This window comes from Sander vitreus, chromosome 2 (genome assembly GCF_031162955.1).
Source record: "Sander vitreus isolate 19-12246 chromosome 2, sanVit1, whole genome shotgun sequence".
NCBI lineage: Eukaryota > Metazoa > Chordata > Actinopteri > Perciformes > Percidae > Sander > Sander vitreus.
In genome coordinates this window covers 24,359,991-24,380,277 of record NC_135856.1, presented here as the reverse complement: position 1 = coordinate 24,380,277, position 20,287 = coordinate 24,359,991, and the positions used below count along the sequence as shown (strand labels likewise).

General features: G+C 38.1%; 2 protein-coding genes across 4 annotated transcripts; both read right to left on the bottom strand.

The window, feature by feature from the left end:
- Window positions 1-513: 513 nt before the first annotated feature.
- il15 (interleukin 15) lies at window positions 514-10,117 on the bottom strand. 3 transcript variants are annotated; one of them, XM_078262408.1, is made up of 6 exons: window positions 9,839-10,117; window positions 4,057-4,109; window positions 2,857-2,950; window positions 2,553-2,597; window positions 1,352-1,483; window positions 514-1,030 (listed from the first exon to the last, which is right to left on the bottom strand). In XM_078262408.1, the coding sequence occupies exons 1-6, from the start codon at window positions 9,905-9,907 to the stop codon at window positions 905-907; spliced, it is 519 nt and encodes a 172-aa protein (XP_078118534.1). In that variant the 5' UTR covers window positions 9,908-10,117; the 3' UTR covers window positions 514-904. The 3 variants fall into 3 exon arrangements, with proteins under 3 accessions (XP_078118534.1, XP_078118526.1, XP_078118517.1); XM_078262400.1 differs by having other exon boundaries at window positions 1,352-1,480; window positions 4,031-4,113; window positions 9,839-10,115; XM_078262391.1 differs by having other exon boundaries at window positions 4,031-4,113; window positions 9,839-10,114.
- Window positions 10,118-10,257: 140 nt separating this feature from the next.
- On the bottom strand, window positions 10,258-20,287 carry znf330 (zinc finger protein 330). Its single transcript, XM_078262379.1, has 10 exons — window positions 20,204-20,287; window positions 19,170-19,404; window positions 19,058-19,077; window positions 18,881-18,951; window positions 15,999-16,075; window positions 15,040-15,166; window positions 14,813-14,917; window positions 14,625-14,671; window positions 12,958-13,075; window positions 10,258-11,996 (listed from the first exon to the last, which is right to left on the bottom strand). Exons 2-10 carry the CDS (start codon window positions 19,287-19,289, stop codon window positions 11,734-11,736), a joined length of 948 nt encoding a protein of 315 aa, XP_078118505.1. The 5' UTR covers window positions 19,290-19,404; window positions 20,204-20,287; the 3' UTR covers window positions 10,258-11,733.

Genomic DNA, 20,287 nt, shown 5'->3' with positions numbered 1-20,287 from the left:
GCGTCAACTATTTTCAGTTTCAGTTTTCTAGAAAACAACTGCTTAGAAGAACCCATGGTGCTGATTGTTGGGGCAAGGTCAGATGAGTCTGGGCATTTAAAACCTTTGAGATTGACATCACCTGGTCTTTCCAGACGATGATTGAGAACAATCCATGACACTGTCAGGTCTCAGCTTTCCAAATGGAGCGGTGCATGCTATAAACTCTGCAGGGTGCCCAAACTTTTGCAGACGTCGTTTTTGGTTTCTGTTATTTTGAAAGTGTAAATGATGGAAATAAAATCTAACTTTTTTGACATATTATAAGAATGTCTAATCTGTCATTTGATGCCTTTTGGAGATTTTTCCATCTTTTCTTGGCTTCTTTATGCACATTAATACAAATTTTTACCTGGGGTGCCCAAACTTTCGAGCCCCACTGTAAGCAACTATTTTCAAAACAAACTCTAAAATACACCTTTAACAAACACTTGATGTATAAAAAAGACAAATGAAATACAATGAAAGACTCTATAGTTTGGATATATTATTTACTGGATGAGCAACTATTCTGAAGATACTAGAGTTCATTAGGCATTCATTATACTGTATAATAGGTGTTACATTCAGTAGTGTTTAGCAGTGAGCTTAATAATATTATACATTTTATACAGTACATGCTGCTACTCTATGATACTTCTCCCAAACCTGTACACCTGAAGGCTGATTGTGACGCAGTGTCAGAGACTTCATCTGTACAGTTAAAAATAATCAACGGTCTAGATACAGTACTGTCCTTCAATACATTTAAACTGTTTGCTTTGTCACAGGTTGACGTAGTTACAGTGTGACAAAATTTGCAAAATAATATATTTTATATAATATATACAAATACATTTGTTTAGCTTACAATATTTACATCACATTATGTTTTGTTCATTATGTTTAAAGTATTCCACTGTGTAGTCATTTCTTCCAAAAGGTTATTTAGTCTGTCCAAGAATACTGTAATATTTTTAAGTGAGTATGCTTCACATGGTCGACAGCCAACCTAAAATTAAAAAGAGACATATTTGAAAATTAATAAAATTAGTTTAAAAAAAAGAAGTGAAAGTATGAATCAAAGCTGATATGACACAGAAGTGTGTTTGTGTGATGTCATAAGTTGAGCTGGTGGTAGAGACATTAATGTATCAGCCATGAAAAGCTTTATTTGTTAAAAAAAAATAAGAATAAATGTGCATACAGTTTTACATAAAACAACTGATGATGTTAATACCAGCTTCATCAGTGGTTATGAGAGAAGGAAAGGTAGTTAAAAAAGTAAATACAGACACTATACTGTAAGGAGGAATTTGTTAACAGGACTTACAAAGTTATCTTTAGGCAGTCTGGCATTAAAATCAAAGATGCAATTTGCTTTAGGGCCCACAATTTCTTCTTCCATGATGACCACCAACAACTCCCATATGTAACATCTGAGCGACATAACTTTACAGTTCTTCTAGGAGAGAGAGAAATGCGTCAGTATGGACACATGCAGTTACATATGTTACATCAACTGTTATAAACAAAAATGTACATGTTTTTGTAGCTGTGTGAGGCCTTTGAGCACACCATGATTCATGCAGGTATGCTCACAAAGCAATATATAATGTGAATTAAGTCATAAGTTGATTTTGAGTCTACATCCATGCTAGCAGCTCTGTGATGTTGCACTTAGTCACAATATAGTGCTAGGAATGTAGGAATGGTTTTCCAGGTAGTTGATCATAAACCAAAGTATTACACACATTGAAATGTTGACCAGATGGTGGTGCTATATGAAAAGAGAATCACTAAACCTTATTACATTTCATCATGTTGGGGACATAAATGCCTGTACCAAATTTCATAGCAATCCATATAATAGTTAAGACATTCAACTCAAAGCTGCAATTGTCAATCTCATGGTGGAGCTAGAGGAAAGGTCAGAGGATCACCCAAGTCATTATTTTATCCTCTGGAAACCATTAATGTCTGTATTAAAGTTCATGGCAATTCATCCAAAAGTGGTAGACTCACTGACATTACCATCCATATAGCCATACCACCAACATGGCTAAGAACGATTAAGTCATTTTCTAAATCAGCTGGGCAATGTAGTTTTTAAACACGTTACTCAAACAAGAGTAAATGGTGCAACTATTTTCCGTCAGGAATTAATACTCATTTGGTGCACTAGTAAGTATTACTGGGAGCTGGGCAGAGGTCGACTCATTTACTCAAACTACAGTGGCCATGTTCATTGCAATGACAGAAAATGTCAACGTAGCTCAATAATGCATTTCTTTGTTAATAGAGGTCTGTGACACCCCCAGGCTTTGACTACAAAGACAATACTTGTTAGTAGAATCAATTCATTGTTGGTTTTGGTTGCTTTTCCATAGGATTTGTTGACAATAAGAAAACTCATCCTTTAAGTTAACATTGGAACATCATTGACTCAAGTATGCAAACATGTACTCTGATCTTCTCATCATTCTCCTAACTGAAATCAAAACCAAAGTTTAACATGTTCTTTCACAACTTACTTCGACATCATTAGCTGACGGGGCATACAGCATAGCGTCAGATTTCTGAAAAATAAAAAACAAAATTTAAAAGATTAGGGTTTGGAATAATGTTTCAAATATTAAACAAAACATAAACTATCCATTACATGTGTAAAAAGGGTACACAACAGGAAAGTGTCAACAAAGTATAAGTGAATATAAAATCATGATGGTTTCAACATCTGGTATAAAACAAATGCTTTTAATATAAGTGGTAAAAGATAAACATAACCAAAATGTTTTAGTTTTTTTTAATGCCTTTTTATTTAATACATTCTCTCACCTCAATGGCGTTTTTCAGACTCTTCAAGCAGCTCTGTGCATGTGATGTATTAGGTACAGGCACAAAAGCAGCAGACGTAGATGTACTCAGGAAGCTGTAAGAGAATGAGACACTGATTACAAAACATTCATTATGAATGTAGACTTTTTTTTTTGTTCTTGCAACAGTGACTATGAAAGTAAGCAGGCGTTTAAAAAGTACTATATGTTTTCCTGACTCACTGCTACTTTATGCCAAACACTGAGCTACGACATGTAATCTTGCAGACAGATACAATACTCAACTTATTCCCTGTATTACCTGTAAACCTTCCCAGTATTACATTACATTACATTACGTGTCATTTAGCTGATGCTTTTATCAAAAGCGACTTACAATTGCTATATACTGTATATGAGGTCGCACTCCTCTGGCGCAACTAGGGGTTAAGTGTCTTGCTCAGGGACACATTGTATGATGTATCGCAGTGGGAATCAAACACGGATCTCCCACACCAAAGGCCATCACCACCCATTAACCACCACCTATTAACAAGCCATTTACACTTGTATGGATGAGTGATATTAGGTTGTACAAGATGTTTTGGGAGGAAAGAGAATGACTAAATTTCAAACTGACTGTTTTTTTTTTGTTGCAGATATCTTAGTTACAAAAAATGTTCTCTGGTTTATTGGCATTTCTTTAAACCAATCACAATCGTCATGGGTGGCGCTGGACAGAGCCAAGGTGCCGGTGCAAAATAGCCTCGGGAAGGAACTTGTTTTGGTGTAATGTGTATGTTCAAAAGTTGTTTTACTCATGCAACAGAAAATTCTTCAGCTGAAAAGAGGGACATCCGGCAGAATTTCTGGCAGCACCGGAGCAATCCCGGTCGTGGATATAGACTATATATTTTATTTAGTTGGTAACCGTTGAATGTATAATCCATTGACTGTGTACAAAGAGGTATAATCACAATATTACACGCAGGCGCCTCGGTCCTGACCGCATCACTGTCGTGCCATTAATGACATTAAAGCACACCCTCTAGTGTAATATTGCTTAAATATCTGACTAAATTTGTGTTGTATTTGGTAATGTTTACTTCTAACTACAGAAACATTCCCTCTGTCACTTTTATGTATGATAACCAACATTTAAGTTTAGACAAACAAGTCACACACTGTATGCCTACCTCAGAACTAAGAAACAAAGCCAGACCTGAGTTTTGTGGCTATCTCTGCAAAGGTTGCAAGTCGACTGGAAGTGGACGCCTTTCTAGAAATAACACAAGGAAATGTTAGTATGTCATCCTGGGTTATTTTGTCAAGCTTGAATGAGACTGTTAAGAGAAAAAGAGCTAGTTAGCAAGATCAATTTTACCTTAATGCCTAATGCTACGATTAAGCACTTAGTACTTGGATTTTATAGTTATCAATATGATAAAAATCAAACAATATATGTTTTAGGTCAAACATACACACATAAGACCCAAGGCAAGACTCTTTGTGGTTGTTTAGTGTCTCTTTGTGGTTGTTTTAATGAACTTTCATAATGCACTTTGTTTATTTAGCACCTTTCATACAGAGAGTGTAGCTCCAGTGCTTTACAACAAAGTGAGAAACCACAAAACAAAACAAAATCACCAATCTTGTGTAATACAACCAAGCAATCAAATGAACAAACCACAGAGGAATGAATATCAAGAACAGGTATGCCAAGAACAACAGAATATGTGAAAGATCTAAATAAAACAGGGGAAAGCAAAGCAACAATAAAACATGTAAACTATGATAAATCATAAAATGATTTTTCGCGTCGTGCCTAACAGGCTACTATTTTGACCCTTTGCTGCACCGTTACTTATCAAGCTGCGATACTTCCTACTGCTGCAGGCTGCAGGCATGATGGAGAAAGACAGCAGCAACACAATTCTGAATGACGCTTTTTATTTTCCAAAACTCCCGGACGGCTCATTTGTGTAAAGCCGAATTAAAATATCACGAAGCACGTCAAGCTTGAGCTACTACCTACGAGCTAATTAACGCGACTCAGGTTGATGCTACCCACTAGCATGCTACCCACTCAGGCAAAGCACTATTTTGGAGAGTGTTACTTGCTGACCTGTGGATGAAACCAAATCCCAAAAAATTACTACAGCTCTTGCGAAATGGGTGGCAACTAACTGCAGACCTGTCAGCATCGTAGAAGATTTGGGTCTTAAAGACGTACTATAGTTGGCATGTTCTGACCCGTCTCATACACTGCCGTCGAGGGGCACAGTAGTTTCATGCACACACAGGGCGTTTCTCAATCTGTGTTCTTCTATTGACTTGTGTTCTTGTGTCCCTGTGAAACGTCATCTCGTGTTGCCAAAGTACTGTCCCAATACACAAGTTTGCATTTCACCAAGAACAGTTAAGATTCCCGGAAATGTTCTTGACACGCCCATTTTACCGAGGATGCATTGGTTGGTAACATGTATGAACTTTGCAGCACCCGTAGCCCAACATTCATTTCGGCATTCAATGATTGTCGCGTTTCCGGTACATAGACAGACCAAAAACGGATTTTACCAATTTTCGCCATCTTATTCATCACTAAATTCACTTCTGAGAACGTTTTAGGCGAGAAATGAACGGTTTAGATTTTGAATATAGGCAGTCTTGCCAAAATCTTTGCCGAATTGACAATTTGCTCCAAAGTTTTCGGAGGTGAGAGGCTCCATAAAGTGACGCGGCCGCCAGCTTGTGCCTAGAACAACCAGCAAGAACGTCCTCCCCAAAAACGCAAGTCTGTTCTTTGCATTCTTGAGATTGAGAAACACCCACAGCCTGTATGACACAGAGAAAGCAGCCACACTGGAACTGCTGCAAGGTGCTGCAAACGCTGTCTCATTAACCGGTGATCACTTGACGTCAGTGAGTAATCAACATTATTTAGGTGATAGTCACAGTTACTTAAAAGCAGTGCTGAATAAATACGTTTTCAATTGTCGTTTAAAAATATCCACGGAGCCTGCCTTGGGTAGGGAGTTCCATAGTTTTGGTGAATAGTTAAAAAAAGGTTGAGCTGCCGATTTTTTTTGTGTGTGATAGTTTGCATTTAAAAAAAACAGCAGCATTGGATCTAAGTGGCCGTGAAGGATTATTATATATATATATATATATATATATATATATATATATATATATATATATATATATATATATATGTGACACAGGCATCTAGGTGACAGAATGTTTGTGTTTTGGGTGTGACAGGTGATGGACCATGGATGGTTCAACAACAATGGCAGAGATGTGCTGAATCTCAGCTGTTTCTCGAGGGGAGTAGCCCTGCTGTTGTCACTTAACAGGTTTCCCAAGGGACACCTGGCAGCAGAGTTGACTTACGACAACATCACTGGTGGAGTCACCAGGCAAACTAGGGGTAGCAGCTGATGTTTAAGGGGGAGCGTTACCTACCAATGGCACTGGGGACGATGGAACAGCTACCTCCCCCAGGTCTTGGTATTTGATGCTGAGCTAGAGAGCTATGGATGCAGGAGTCTGAGGCAAAGTGCTGTTTAAAAACTATATAAACTTCTTTGTCATGTTTATCAATGGTGATAAATGATCTGAAGTCTATAATTTTAGAACATTTAAAGTCATTAATGTTTTATTAGACTCAGTAGCATTTCCTTGCTGCCTGTGAGGTGGATGCAATTTCCGGCAGTGATGAGTGCGGGACATGCATTATTCTGCAGAAATGATTGATCCCGAGTGCTTGCAATTCTTGGCAGGGATGCAAAACTCAGCACAACACCAGAGCTGAGCGGCTCCATGATGTCCATAAACAGAACACAGGTACGTGAAGACACAAACCTACGCCAGACCCTACGCCGTAGCCTGACGTGCACCTCTCGAAAAATGTAACTACACGTTGCAGCGACGCACGTCGCACAGCTGTGGCTTGGAAGCGTTGCATTGCCCCAGACTCATCTCCTGGTTCTCCTCCATAAACAACATGATATCAAGGAGAGGGTTAAGTAACAAGTAGCAAAGTAACAGAGACTTTAACTGCATGCTGTTGTGTAGTTTAATCTGCAATGGTGCATCATGTTTTTTGGAAGATAATGAATGTTATGTATGTGAAATCAGAATCTGCTGAGTAACTCTTTGTAACGTAGTAGACAGTGGAGGAACTTACTTGTACTCTACAGTCTATTTCATGCTAAGTAATACTTAATAATAATACTAATACTACTTTACTACATTACAGAGGGAAATATTGTACTTTTCACTGCACTGCATGTATCTGACAGCTGTAGTAACTTATTATTTATTATGAAGCTAAACTTTTTTTAATGATGCCATTTGCACTGTTACTCAGCACTTTATCCACATTAGAATATTTATTATCCCCTTAGTGTGAGAGTGGGCAAGTTGTGTTTTTATGTTATGGTTAGGATGTGCTTGCAGGAAAGATGAGATGATTTGCTATGAATGATGGGTGAGATGTATTCTGTGTGTGTGTGTGTGTGTGTGTGTGTGTGTGTGTGTGTGTGTGTGTGTGTGTGTGTGTGTGTGTGTGTGTGTGTGTGTGTGTGTGTGTGTAATGAATGTGTTGTGAGATGAGTTTTATATGTGTGTTACAATGATGATGCACCTTACTAGAGTGGCTCTACAATTTGATTGTACTTAAATGCAATGACAATAAAGGCATTAAACATTCAACATTTTGCAAATTAAGATGTTACACATAAAACATAAATACATTTATAATATGTTTGTTTGTTTTACAATAAACCAACACAAATCCAACAATATATAAATGAATCAGAATTTGCTCCACCTTGACCAGCTACATTAAAATGTTTCTTACATGTTAATGATAATGACCTTCTAAGCTCCTTCTCAAACTTATACTTTTTTATTATTTATTTTTTGAGTCTATGGTAAATTCAGATTGTTTGCGTTTGAATTTTGGAGGTTTTTTTGTTTGTTTTTGTTTTGTTGCAACATTGATGATTGATCGAGATAAACAATAAAATGAAAATGAAATGAGTTAATAATTATAATCCAATTATAAAATCTATATAATCAAAATAATACCCTAAAATGATATATATATATATAAATATAAAAAAAATATATATATATAATTAGCTACTCTAGTAAGATTTTGCATAATAATAGTAATAAGAGATTATTTATAACAACGTGCTTTACACAAAACAAGAAATAAAAACAAAGACAGAGGATTAAAAATAAGCAATGTAGAAACAGACACGTTATACAGCACATAAAACATTGAGATTTTGAGCATCAAATATTAGTTTTAAATTGTGCTTTAAAAGGAAAATAGTGATTTGGCGGAAGGTATGTGAACGGTTAATATGTTAAGTACGATTTTATACTTATACTCCATTATGGTATTGAACTTTTACTTAAGGACAGTCCAAGCTCTTTTCCCAGCACTGGGAGAAGAGGTATTGTAGCACAAAAATGGGAATAGCCTACAAGTTGAGTACATGTAACTCAAAGTGTGTGCTATCTGAACTCTGAACGACACTGAGTACCACAAAGCGTATTACACTTAGTTTGGTAAATTAAATAAACAGCAGAAAAAAAAGAATTAAATTAACAGGTAAATGCCTGAGGTGCACGTGCCTCCTGTTCATTCCCCCACACTTTTAACAGCTGTGCAGGTGTTTTTTGTTTTTAATTTCCTTGTGTTATTTCTTTAATTAATCTTTATTGACAGACATGGATGTAGCTGCTCTACAATATCATTGTACATCTTCAGAGTCTACAACCACAAACATGTCTATGGATTACCAAAAAGAAAATATAACTAAAACGATAGCAAAAAGATTCAGGTAAATATACTGTAAAGCTTACAGAGGTCATATGATTTAACAGCTTTTTTGTTTGTACAGTTAGATATGGAAAACATGTTGAATGCTTAATATTGGCAGCATGCTCCAAAAAGCATTGCTTCTTTTCTTCTTTTTTTGACATAGGCTATGTAAATAAAATTTGGTTAAAACTATGTATCACATATTACTCTGAACATAAATTCCTATCATTTTTAGTGAATCCAAACAATACATTTTCCCAAAGTAATGTAAATTGAGGGTAAATATGATAATAAATCAATCAATATTCAATAAAATGTGACAATCTGGTCCAAAGTTTCTTGGTATGTAGGCAAGACCATCAATAAATGTACCAGTGTTTTGTTTAGTTCACAAAAAGTACAGCTGATATCAATATCTTTTTTTCAGTTTCTGCGGGTTATGGTTAGTTGGGTAAAACCTGTGAAGCATTTTAAAAGAGATCTCTTTAACTTTGTTGATTGAGAAAATCCTGTGCGGCAATAGTCAAACCTTTTCCCAACATATCTCTTTAACATATGAAGACCAGTATGATAAAGTAGCAGGTGTATTCTAAACGTCTTGTTGGAAAGAATCGCCTTATTCTTGGGCTACTTTTAGTTTGCAGTGAAAAATAAATATATCCCAACAGTTGTTTCTTTACATTCTTTACATTCAAGCTGAGCAGGTGTTTGTTGGAGCGACTCTTACATAAATCGGAGCTATTTACGATCTCCAAACAGGAGGAGGAGCTTGTTGTTGAACCAGATCATATGTCCTCTGCACCAACTGAAAATGAAACTAAACCAGTGGCGGCATGGTACTGGTGTCTTGTTTGGTTTAAACCAAATAACCATAATGGTGCACGGTTCACCGACAGCATTTGAAATATCTCCCGTGGACGCACGTGGATCACCAAGTTGACGCACCTCTGATCATTACGCACCAATTCTTCCCGGCCGGTGTAAACTTTGTCACTTGTCTGTCTTCCTAAATGAAAACTTTTACTTATACTACAAGTCCAGAATCTGAGGTGTAGTTACACTACAGGTTGGTTACACTTGTGGCACACACACACACACACACACACACACACACACACACACACACACACACACACACAAACAGAGAAAGTCAGCTCACTGCTTGCAGGTCTCCGGGGTATGTGGGCTGGATGAGGATCACCGGGAGCGCCGTCATGAAGTCTGTCATCTGCGTAGCAGCAGCGGTCTCTTTCCTACCCAGCGGAGCAACAAGCCAAAATCACATTTTTGCATTTCCCTTGTTCTTATACAGCCCTTTTGTCTCATTGGTCCGTGTTAAGCATTATTAACTCTTGAGGGGACAGTGAGTGCGGTCCAGATTACGCTCCCGATACCGACTCACACACGCCCTTTTCGCTTTACGTTAAATTCAAGCTCACTCCTCCTCTGATTCGTCACTTTGTTACTCCCAGTACGTATCAGGGGAGCTGTTGATTGATTTCTTTTTAATTGCACAGATTAATAGTTCAGTCAGCCTTCCAGCCACAACGATCAAAACCACCAGTCATTTGAACATGATCACTCAAATAGTATTTTTATTGTTTAATGAGATAAACACAAACATGTCTCCACAAATGCAGCTGATTACATGAGGGTCAGGGCAAATATGTCAAGTTTTGCATTGGATTGAAGCAGGGTAGCCCCAATCCAATTACCACAACAGACTGCAAATTAATTCCTCAGCAGAACCAGACTCATTACACAGTAAATATATCATGAATGTTTATTTCAGACTGTCACAAGGGCTGGATTACCAACCACACACATGGGCTTTGTGGTTGGGGTGTGGTTGGTGGGGATTTAATTAACTGCTCATTTGTTTAGGAATATACACCACTAAAGCAACAATACAAACTCAAGTCATTAGGGCCTCAAGGATTATTATTAATATGCATTATTGAGTTGCAAATGGGAGGGGTTACTTCAGGCAACCAAAGTTTAGAAAGTCACATCATCAGCACAAAGGATGACCAACTACTTTAGTAAGTATCAAAGCTATGAGTCTGTACGCATGACATAACACAATAACATAAGTAGAGAAGTTAACTAAGACTCTGATTTCTGTAAGAATCATCTAATCACTGACATGACTTACAGTAATATTCTGTTATGTGCTGCTAATAAACAGCAAGCAAACAAACAAGATAACTTTTTAATTTTTTTTTTTTTAATGATGACCACACTGCATCAAGAAATTAGCATTCAGCTTTTGGGTCAAGTTTGGATCAATTTGGCAACTATAGCTCCATTTTTGTTCACAGCTACAAGCTACAGCTCCAACTTGCACCTGTGACTGTATTCTTCTCTGTAGTTACAGTGGCCGAGAATCATGGGTATTGTAGTATTTAGAGCCATCCACCACGCCAAACATGATATCTCTGAAACAAAGTTGAAATAACTATAATTGATGATCAGAACATAAACTTATAGCATTGTTACATTTAACAGGAGATCCATATGTTTTTATGTTGAGGAAAATGCAGAAAATCATTCAAGGTAAACTTTGAATTGGGAATTTACGTTTTGAAAAAACACTTTTGGGGCCTCCCACTGCGCAACTCTATTAGCTGTCTTGTGGAGGGGTCTGTGTCACACTGTACATGGTGCATATTCCATATTCCTAATTAAAAGGGGTTTACAGCTCATTTCAGCGACGGGGCCTCCTAGTGCAATTAATCCAGCCTGGGATGTAACAACAAAGCAGAAAACAAGTCGTCGCTAGGGATGGTTATAGAAACCTCCATTTCTTTCCTAACTCTTTTAAATGGCTGGTCAGATTCATAATTGTGCATCAGTACATTTTTACTATTCTTCTTCATTTATATTCCTCAGAGTAAGTCTCAGTACTAGTGTTGATACCTAGCTTTAGTTATACCAACTATGTTGTTGAATTCTTAAAGTATTAATATTATTAATTCCTGCATTGTAACAAGTGAACATCTGCTGAGACTCATCTGGATCTACGGGACTGTGCTCTCCAGTCTTTGCCCTGGCTCAGGCAGACCCATCCAGTTTAAGACCAGCCACGGAATCTGCAGCCTTTTCCTCCTCATCCTCCTCATCCTCTTCTTCCTCTTCTTCGTCATCATCTTCCTCATCGTCATCCTCATCTTCCTCATAGTCGTCATCCTCTCCATCGTCGTCCCGTTGGCCGCCCCCAGATGCTAGGTTCTTCCAGTAGGAGTCGTACCCTGACGCTCCATCGTCATAATAGTCATCATCAGCGTCAGCCTGGCGGCCGAATTTCAGCGTGCGAGCTGCAGAGAACACACAGATGTGACATTAGCTCTGGTTTCATTTACTGGGATGGTGAAGTGACAAAAAAAGTTAGGGAAGGTTCAGAAAATCAGGTTTGTGTATTACAGATCCATTGCGGTTTACATTGATTTCTCTGTGTTAAAAGTTAATTTAACAAAGCTAAGCACCTGAAAAATAAATACCTGCCGATCTTTCAAAAACCCACGGTTGTTGAACATCATTTACCCCGGTTTTAAAAAGGTATTTTCAGATTCCTGAAAGACTGGCACGGATGAAATAAATATTCCCTCCACTGCACGATAATTAAAGATTTTTAACCCTTTAAGTACAGCTCAGTTTCTTATCTGGGTAGCTGGAAAAGTCATACGTCGTTGCTCGTTTTGTACGACACAAGACAAATATAATAGATAATAGACAATCTTATTTTTTTATGAAAACAAAATAGAAAGGAACATCAATGTAGACAAATATAAACGGATCAGGTCTGTGATTAAACACTTTGGAAGGAATCTTTTCATTTTGGTCAAGTTACTTTTTCCTTGTTCAAGGATGAACCTTCAAGCTCAATTTCTCAATTACATCACATTACACATTGGTTACACACTGCAATGTTGCATTTGAGTTAGTCATGGAGGATCTAATAAAACATGGTTTAAATGCCATTTGGTCCAATGCACCTCTTTTATAAAGCTCTCTCATAAAAAGTGTAGTAAATGTGTTAATATCACCGTACATTGCAAGTAAAAGTTGAATAAAAATGTGAAATGAGGAAAAACACTTGTTTGTCTCAGAGTGGACAAACAACAGTCAAGGGAATTATTTCAAATTTGTACAGGAAATAAAAGGAAATTTCTCAAATGTTCCCGTTTTCACTCTTTCGGTTTCATTTCTTAAAATCATTCAGCAGGGAAGTTGAGGCTGCTGCAACTTCCTTTACAAGAAAAACAACTTGAGACTCACTGGACATGCTGAGGTCTTTGGTCTCCTGGGTCTCGTGACCACACTTTGGGCAGGGTGGGGCTTTGCCTTTTTCCTGTTTAAAGACCTTACTCTTGGCGTGGTCATCACAGTAACAGGCCTGAGAGGACACAGTTGAATGAAATCGTCACATGGAAATGTTAATACCACACACATCTTGATGTAATTCTGGTTTGAAACATGAGAAAGAAATCAGAGGACTGTTCAGGCTCATTAAGACAAGTAATGTAATTCATCCACATCTATTTAAATCAATAAAATATCATTAAAATTGTAATTTCCCCACTGGGGATCAATAAAAAGTATAAATTAAAAGTAAAGCAACGTATTCATGTCTTGACAGCTGGTATATCCTTCTCACCTGCCCTGAGGATATACCAGCTGTATTTTCTCCTCCTGTACAGTTTGATAAAGCTTGTCTGACCATTCCTATTTCCATTTTATATCTATGTTAAAGACAAATGTGACAACCAAATTGTGTTCTTACAAAGGCTGAATGATAATTCACTTTAGACAGTACTAAAGTAGTAACTGTTGGGACTGATCTACGGGGTTAAAAAATGAAAAGTTTGGATTTCTTTCAGAGGTATTCCTCATACCCATACTGGCTGTGGAAATATCCCTTCCTAACATGAGTCCAGTAAAAGACGAGGGAAAAAATCCACGAGGGCATTCTGTGAAAAAATGCACACTTAAGTTCAGCTGAAGCGAATATGAGGCACCAACCATGTAAACTTTTCCTTTGTCGTTTCAGTACAAAATGTCTTCTTGGTTTCCGCACACAATGTTTACTTTCTGAGGGATACTTCCTGTAATTACATGTGGTTTTGATGTAGGACAAAACGCTTAGCACCAAACTCACTAGATTCAGCTAAGACTATCATATTACCTTCAGCTGAAATCAGCTGTGTATGTCTTTTGCTACCGGGGATTGTATGTAAATGCATTGTTGCTATTATTTTACAGCTCCTTATTCTCTGATGTTTAAAATGCTACGCAAATGTATTCTATTAACCGACCTAGACACTGTGTGTGTTTTTTTTTTTGTTGTGTAATGGCAAAATTATATTTAAGCATGATTCTTAAAATTTTTGTCTTATTTCTGTTTTACTTTCTCTCACAATGCTGAAAGTGAGTTTTTCTGATTCTCACATGTTGAAAGTATGTCTGCCACAAAGTCTGGGAACGTAATGTGTACACAGAACAGATACGGTACATTCATTTCTGAGATGATGACGTGACAAGATGTCTTTCCATCTCACTGAAGATGCATATAAGCTGTGTGCTTTTTCTTATTCGTAGAATACACTTTCCACTGTGCTGATGTACTTGTGAAACGGTTTCCTTATATTTGCAAATATAAATACTCAAAGACCAAACTTTGGATTCATTCTCAAATAGTCCTTATTTGTTTCATCTTGTTCTTTTTGAAAAACTCTATGGCTGCAACAAGAAACTTTCCACCACAGTTGCTTCCCTTTCTTGTATTTTATTAATTGTATTCTCCTCTACATGGGTAAAGTATGTCGAGTTTACCTGTAATGAAATCTGCTATATCAGTAAAATTGCTTTGGAAACTAATGCTATCATAAGCCGCCAAGCCACTACATTTTGTAGAGTAAGCTGCAGTGTGTTAACATTCCCCTCACCTTACAGCGCAAGCAGGAGTGCTGTCCCAGTCTATTACAGGAAACACCTAAAATAGAATGTATACAAGGGCAAAACAAAGTGTAAACAGTCACATTCAATCTTTTGCACAAATACCCTCAAGACAGTATTCCCTGCAATGGATAAGATAAACTTAACTTTAGCTATTAACCACAAAAAAATGACTCACATTTGTATGTTTCTGCCTGGAGGACTTGGCAGCTTGCCTGGTGCTCAAACTGATCATCCTCACACAAGAAGTTGTGACAAAAGGAACAGCGGAAGATACGCCCTCCTGTTCAGAGTGTTTAAACAGACGGATATTTGCTCAAAGTAACTCATAACAGTGGATATTAAGTGTGATACTGATGTGACCAGGGTGAATTTCAAACAATGCGGGGGGGGGGTGTCTCTTACCATGATCCCACACAGCCCGGTCACACTCAATGCAGTCTGCATCAGTCAGAGGACACACACAGGCATGAGTGCTAAGACATTTCCTGCCGTGGCACACCCACGCTTCACAGAAGTCACATACTGCCCCCTTGTGGTCAAGAAGAAAATTACAACAACGATTTATTTTTCTGATGCCACTGTATACTAGGGGTGGCGGGGGGGAGGGATCGAAAATCGTATGTTCGTTTTATTTTGCAGTGATTTTTAAATCGATTCTTTTCCCTAGAATCTATATTTTTTTTATTACCAATCATTCACCAAAATATTTTCTGTTTATACGGTACCGCCGACGGCGACTACATCATATCCATTTCAAGCAAAACAGACTGAAAGCATAAAATGCATGTACTTCTTTACAAATGTTATAAATGTCAGACTGACTGACATGTGATGTGCATTCTTTATAGTAAATAATTAGTTTTTAGAAATGTTTCATGATATATTGTCCTTAGAAGTGTATTATTAAACTTTTGTTTTAGTTAAAGAAGGAAAAAGAAAACAACAAAACTCAATACTATCGAATCACAATACTTCTAGAAGTGCAATAAATGAAAATCGCAATACAAATTGAATCGGCACCCATGTAACTTGAAAGAATCAAATCAGGACAAAAGCATATTGTCCCAGCCCTACATCCATAAAAATAAATTGATCTTAAACAAAAAAGAATTTACTACATTGTAAGGAACATTTGTTTCAGATGAAATAAATTGCCGTTTCATGTCACATTAAAAACCCACCTAATGAATAAAAACAAACACACTTAAAAAAAAGAAAACTTGTACTGTACCTACTCTTACATCGCTGAAACAACCAAATGCCCCCATAAGGATTGATAAGTGTGGATGGATCAAAGCATAAAGAAGCATTCTTGCGGTGTGATAATAAAAAAATTAAAAAAAGACATGTTGCTAACTTACCACCATGGCCATTCCAGTGCTGTGGATGCCTGGATGCTTGACGACACAATCTGATGACTTCATGCACTTGGTTTTGCCTGACAACAGAAGCATTAAAGTGCTCATATTATGCTCATTTTCAGGTTCATAATTGTATTTAGAAGTTATATCAGAATAGGTTTACATAATTTAATTTTCAGAAAACACCATATATTTGTTGTACTACACATTGCTGCAGCTCCTCTTTTCACCCTGTGTGTTGAGCTCTCTGTTTTAGCTACACAGTGAGGCATCTCACTTCTATTCCATCTTTGTTGGGAGTCGCACATGCGCAATAGCTAGGTAAGGACTACTACCCCGTCAGATGCAGAGTATGAGGGAGTGCCACGCTAGCAGCTAGGCGAGCATTATAACGTGTTACAAAGTGACGCACGTTCATCACGGAAGTAAAGGCTGGACTAGGGCAACGCATCTGTGGCTGAAAATAGTCCCCAACAAATGCACTATTTACAACTGTTTGAGTAATTACTGTTAAAAACTACAGTGATTCATGATCTATTTCTAAAGGCCCGCACACACAGAGCCGATAATCGGCCGTTGGTCAGTCTGGTGCGGTCAGTGACTCGAGTCTGTTCGGTGTGTTCCATGCCGTCGTCCGTCCAAGGGGCCGTTTGCCTTCATTTTGGCCAATTTGACATGTACAGGTGCTGGTCATATAATTAGAATATCATGAAAAAGTTGATTTATTTCAGTAATTCCATTCAAAAAGTGAAACTTGTATAATGTATACATTCATTCCACACAGACTGATATATTTCAAGTGTTTATTTATTTTACTTTTGATGATTAGAACTGACAACTAATGAAAACCCCAAATTCAGTATCTCAGAAAATTTGAAGATTACTTAAGACCAATACAAAAAAAGGATTTTTAGAAATGTTGGCCAACTGAAAAGTATGAACATGAAAAGTATGAGCACGTACAGCACTCAATACTTAGTTGGGGCTCCTTTTGCCTGAATTACTGCAGCAATGCGGCGCAGCATGGAGTCCATCAGTCTGTGGCACTGCTCAGGTGTTATGAGAGCCCAGGTTGCTCTGATAGTGGCCTTCAGCTCTTCTGCATTGTTGGGTCTGGCGCATCGCATCTTCCTCTTCACAATACCCCATAGATTTTCTATAGGGTTAAGGTCAGGCGAGTTTGCTGGCCAATTAAGAACAGGGACACCATGATCCTTAAACCAGGTACTGGTAGCTTTGGCACTGTGTGCAGGTGCCAAGTCCTGTTGGAAAATGAAATCTGCAAATGCAAGTGCTCTAAAACTTCCTGGTAGACGGCTGCGTTGACCCTGGACCTCAGAAAAACAGTGGATCAACACCAGCAGATGACATGGCACCCCAAACCATCACTGACTGTGGAAACTTTACACTGGACTTCAAGCAACGTGGATTCTGTGCCTCTCCTCTCTTCCTCCAGACTCTGGGACATTGACCTTCCAAAGGAAATGCAAAATTTACTTTCATCAGAGAACATAACTTTGGACCACTCAGCAGCAGTCCAGTCCTTTAGCCCAGACGAGACGCTTCTGACGCTGTGTCTTGTTCAGGAGTGGCTTGACACAAGGAATGCAACAGCTGAAACCCATGTCTTGCTTACGTCTGTGCGTGGTGGTTCTTGAAGCACTGACTCCAGCTGCAGTCCACTCTTTGTGAATCTCCCCCACATTTCTGAATGGGTTTTGTTTCACAATCCTCTCCAGAGTGCGGTTATCCCTATTGCTTGTACACTTTTTTCTACCACATCTTTTCCTTCCCTTCGCCTCTCTATTAATGTGCTTGGACACAGAGCTCTGTGAACAGCCAGCCTCTTTAACAATGACCTTTTGTGTCTTGCCCTCCTTGTGCAAGGTGTCAATGGTCGTCTTTTGGACAGCTGTCAAGTCAGCAGTCTTTCCCATGATTGTGTAGCCTACAGAACTAGACTGAGAGACCATTTAAAGGCCTTTGCAGGTGTTTTGAGTTAATTAGCTGATTAGAGTGTGGCACCAGGTGTCTTCAATATTGAACCTTTTCACAATATTCTAATTTTCTGAGATACTGAATTTGGGGTTTTCATTAGTTGTCAGTTCTAATCATCAAAAGTAAAAGAAATAAACACTTGAAATATATCAGTATGTGTGGAATGAATGTATACATTATACAAGTTTCACTTTTTGAATGGAATTACTGAAATAAATCAACTTTTTCATGATATTCTAATTATATGACCAGCATCTGTATAATCGGCTGGGCGGGCACTGCCGGCAGTCGGACTCAAATGACCCATCTGATTGGTAGAGTGCTAACCCGGAAACGGGGAGCAGAGTGACTAGTGTCTCTCGAAATCTGACGAAAATCTTTTAAACTGACCTTTGTTGATCTGAAATGAAGACACATTCAGCAACTGCATGGCATATTTCTCGCTTAAAATGTTTTCAGAAACACGTTTCAGTGAACTATTTTAGCACAATATCAGATCGTATTCTGAACAAGCCGCCATGACAGTCTGTCTTTGAATTTCCGGAGAAACCAGACCCACGTGACACGCTCGTTCAATCAGCTGCCGGTTTTCATTTTTGGGCAACAGTACAGATTAGCGCCGCCTGCTGTTATGGAGACGTATTACGTCTAGTCGCTTTGGTGTGTTCCGAGGCACTTTTTTGACCAACTTGGGAAGACTGATCAGCCCAACTGCCTTTTCTGCCAAATTTGGCCGTCGGCTCTGTGTGTCTGGGCCTTAAGGAATTTGGGGCAGGGGCGACAGTAAGATTTGAGAGAAGGATTAACTAGTAAGATGCTTAACATTATAGTAACATAAAGTACTTCTCAACATACATGTAAACATTTCTGTGCAGTTTACTCACCACACTGAGCGCAGACAGGCAGCTTCTGCACTGAACTACAGAAGTAGCAGAAAGCTCTGTTCTTCTGTTTTCTACCAGGTGATATAACAAGGAGAAAAAAAATGTTGATTTTTTAAGTGGTTGACTAGAAATACCTTTACCTAAATAAATGTTATATACCACAATACAGTCACTTACCTCTGACATTTGTCACAGTCCTATAAAAACAGAAGACAATAAAGAACAATATAAGAAAAAGTACTTCAGATGTGATACTTGAACGTGTTGCCATTATGTCTTAGCTACACACCATGTTAGAGTTGCAGGGGTGTTTGGCCACATCGACAACATCCCGATTGGCTCGATTCTGTTTCTCTCGCTCTTTCCGACTCTCAGCCTTTTTCCGGGCACCGGTTTTCTTTTTGGGCATTTCTGGTTCAACAAGCTGGTTTCCACAGTGCTAACAGCTGGTTTAACAGCTGGTGTCCACAGAGATAACAGCTGGTTTATTAACGCTGGTGTCCACAGAGCTAATGTCTGGTTACCTGCAAACCAAGGAAAATGGAAAGATTAATTTTAAAAGGTGAAACAACACAGATATGATACGTTAACAACAGGGTTCAAAGTTAACTTTTTCGTCCAACAGCTAAATGGCTAGTGAATGTTAAAATGTTACCAGCCACTGGATTACCATTGTTTTTTTGGCTGGTTAATAAAGCAAATCCACTAGCCAATTTGATATTTTACCAGCATTTGGCTGGTAATTGGTGCTAATTTGAACCCTGGTTAACGCAATAACTTAGTGTGACTTCCTATGTGCCTCCTTCAACAGAACTACACAAAAGTCTGACACCTATACAACATTCTAATTACGTACTGTATGACTTTCCTTATTTCTAGTTGCCTTGCTGCAAACACGGAACATTAGTTTGCTAAGTGCTGTTGTGGAGACGCAGGTATTTTATATGGAAGCAATTAAGCTAACCGAGGAAAACTTCTAAGTTAGTAGGAAACGTTGTAAGTAGTAGTACGTTGTTTTATTTGACTTCTCTTGTCCATAAATACACACGGAATCGAATAAGTAAGGCAATGATAGATAACACATTGACGGTAACGTTAACCCATCAGTTTATAACATGTCTGTTAATGTTTGCTAACGTTAGCTGTTGCAGACAGCAGAGTTGTTGATCTGACACGTAGAATCACATGGTAAATAAATTAAATTAACTTTAGTTATTGCCGCTTATATTTAATATTAAGGGTGTCGAGCAGTTACATTAATGGTCCAAAATGTTAAATCTAAGTGTCATTTAAAATGTAAGAGTCTGATTTGCAATTTCTTACCGAAATGATCAGCACTCCCGACTTCTTCTAAGTCCGGTCTGAAAATTCGTCCGGGCTGAGAAATACTGCCGAGCTGTTCGTTCC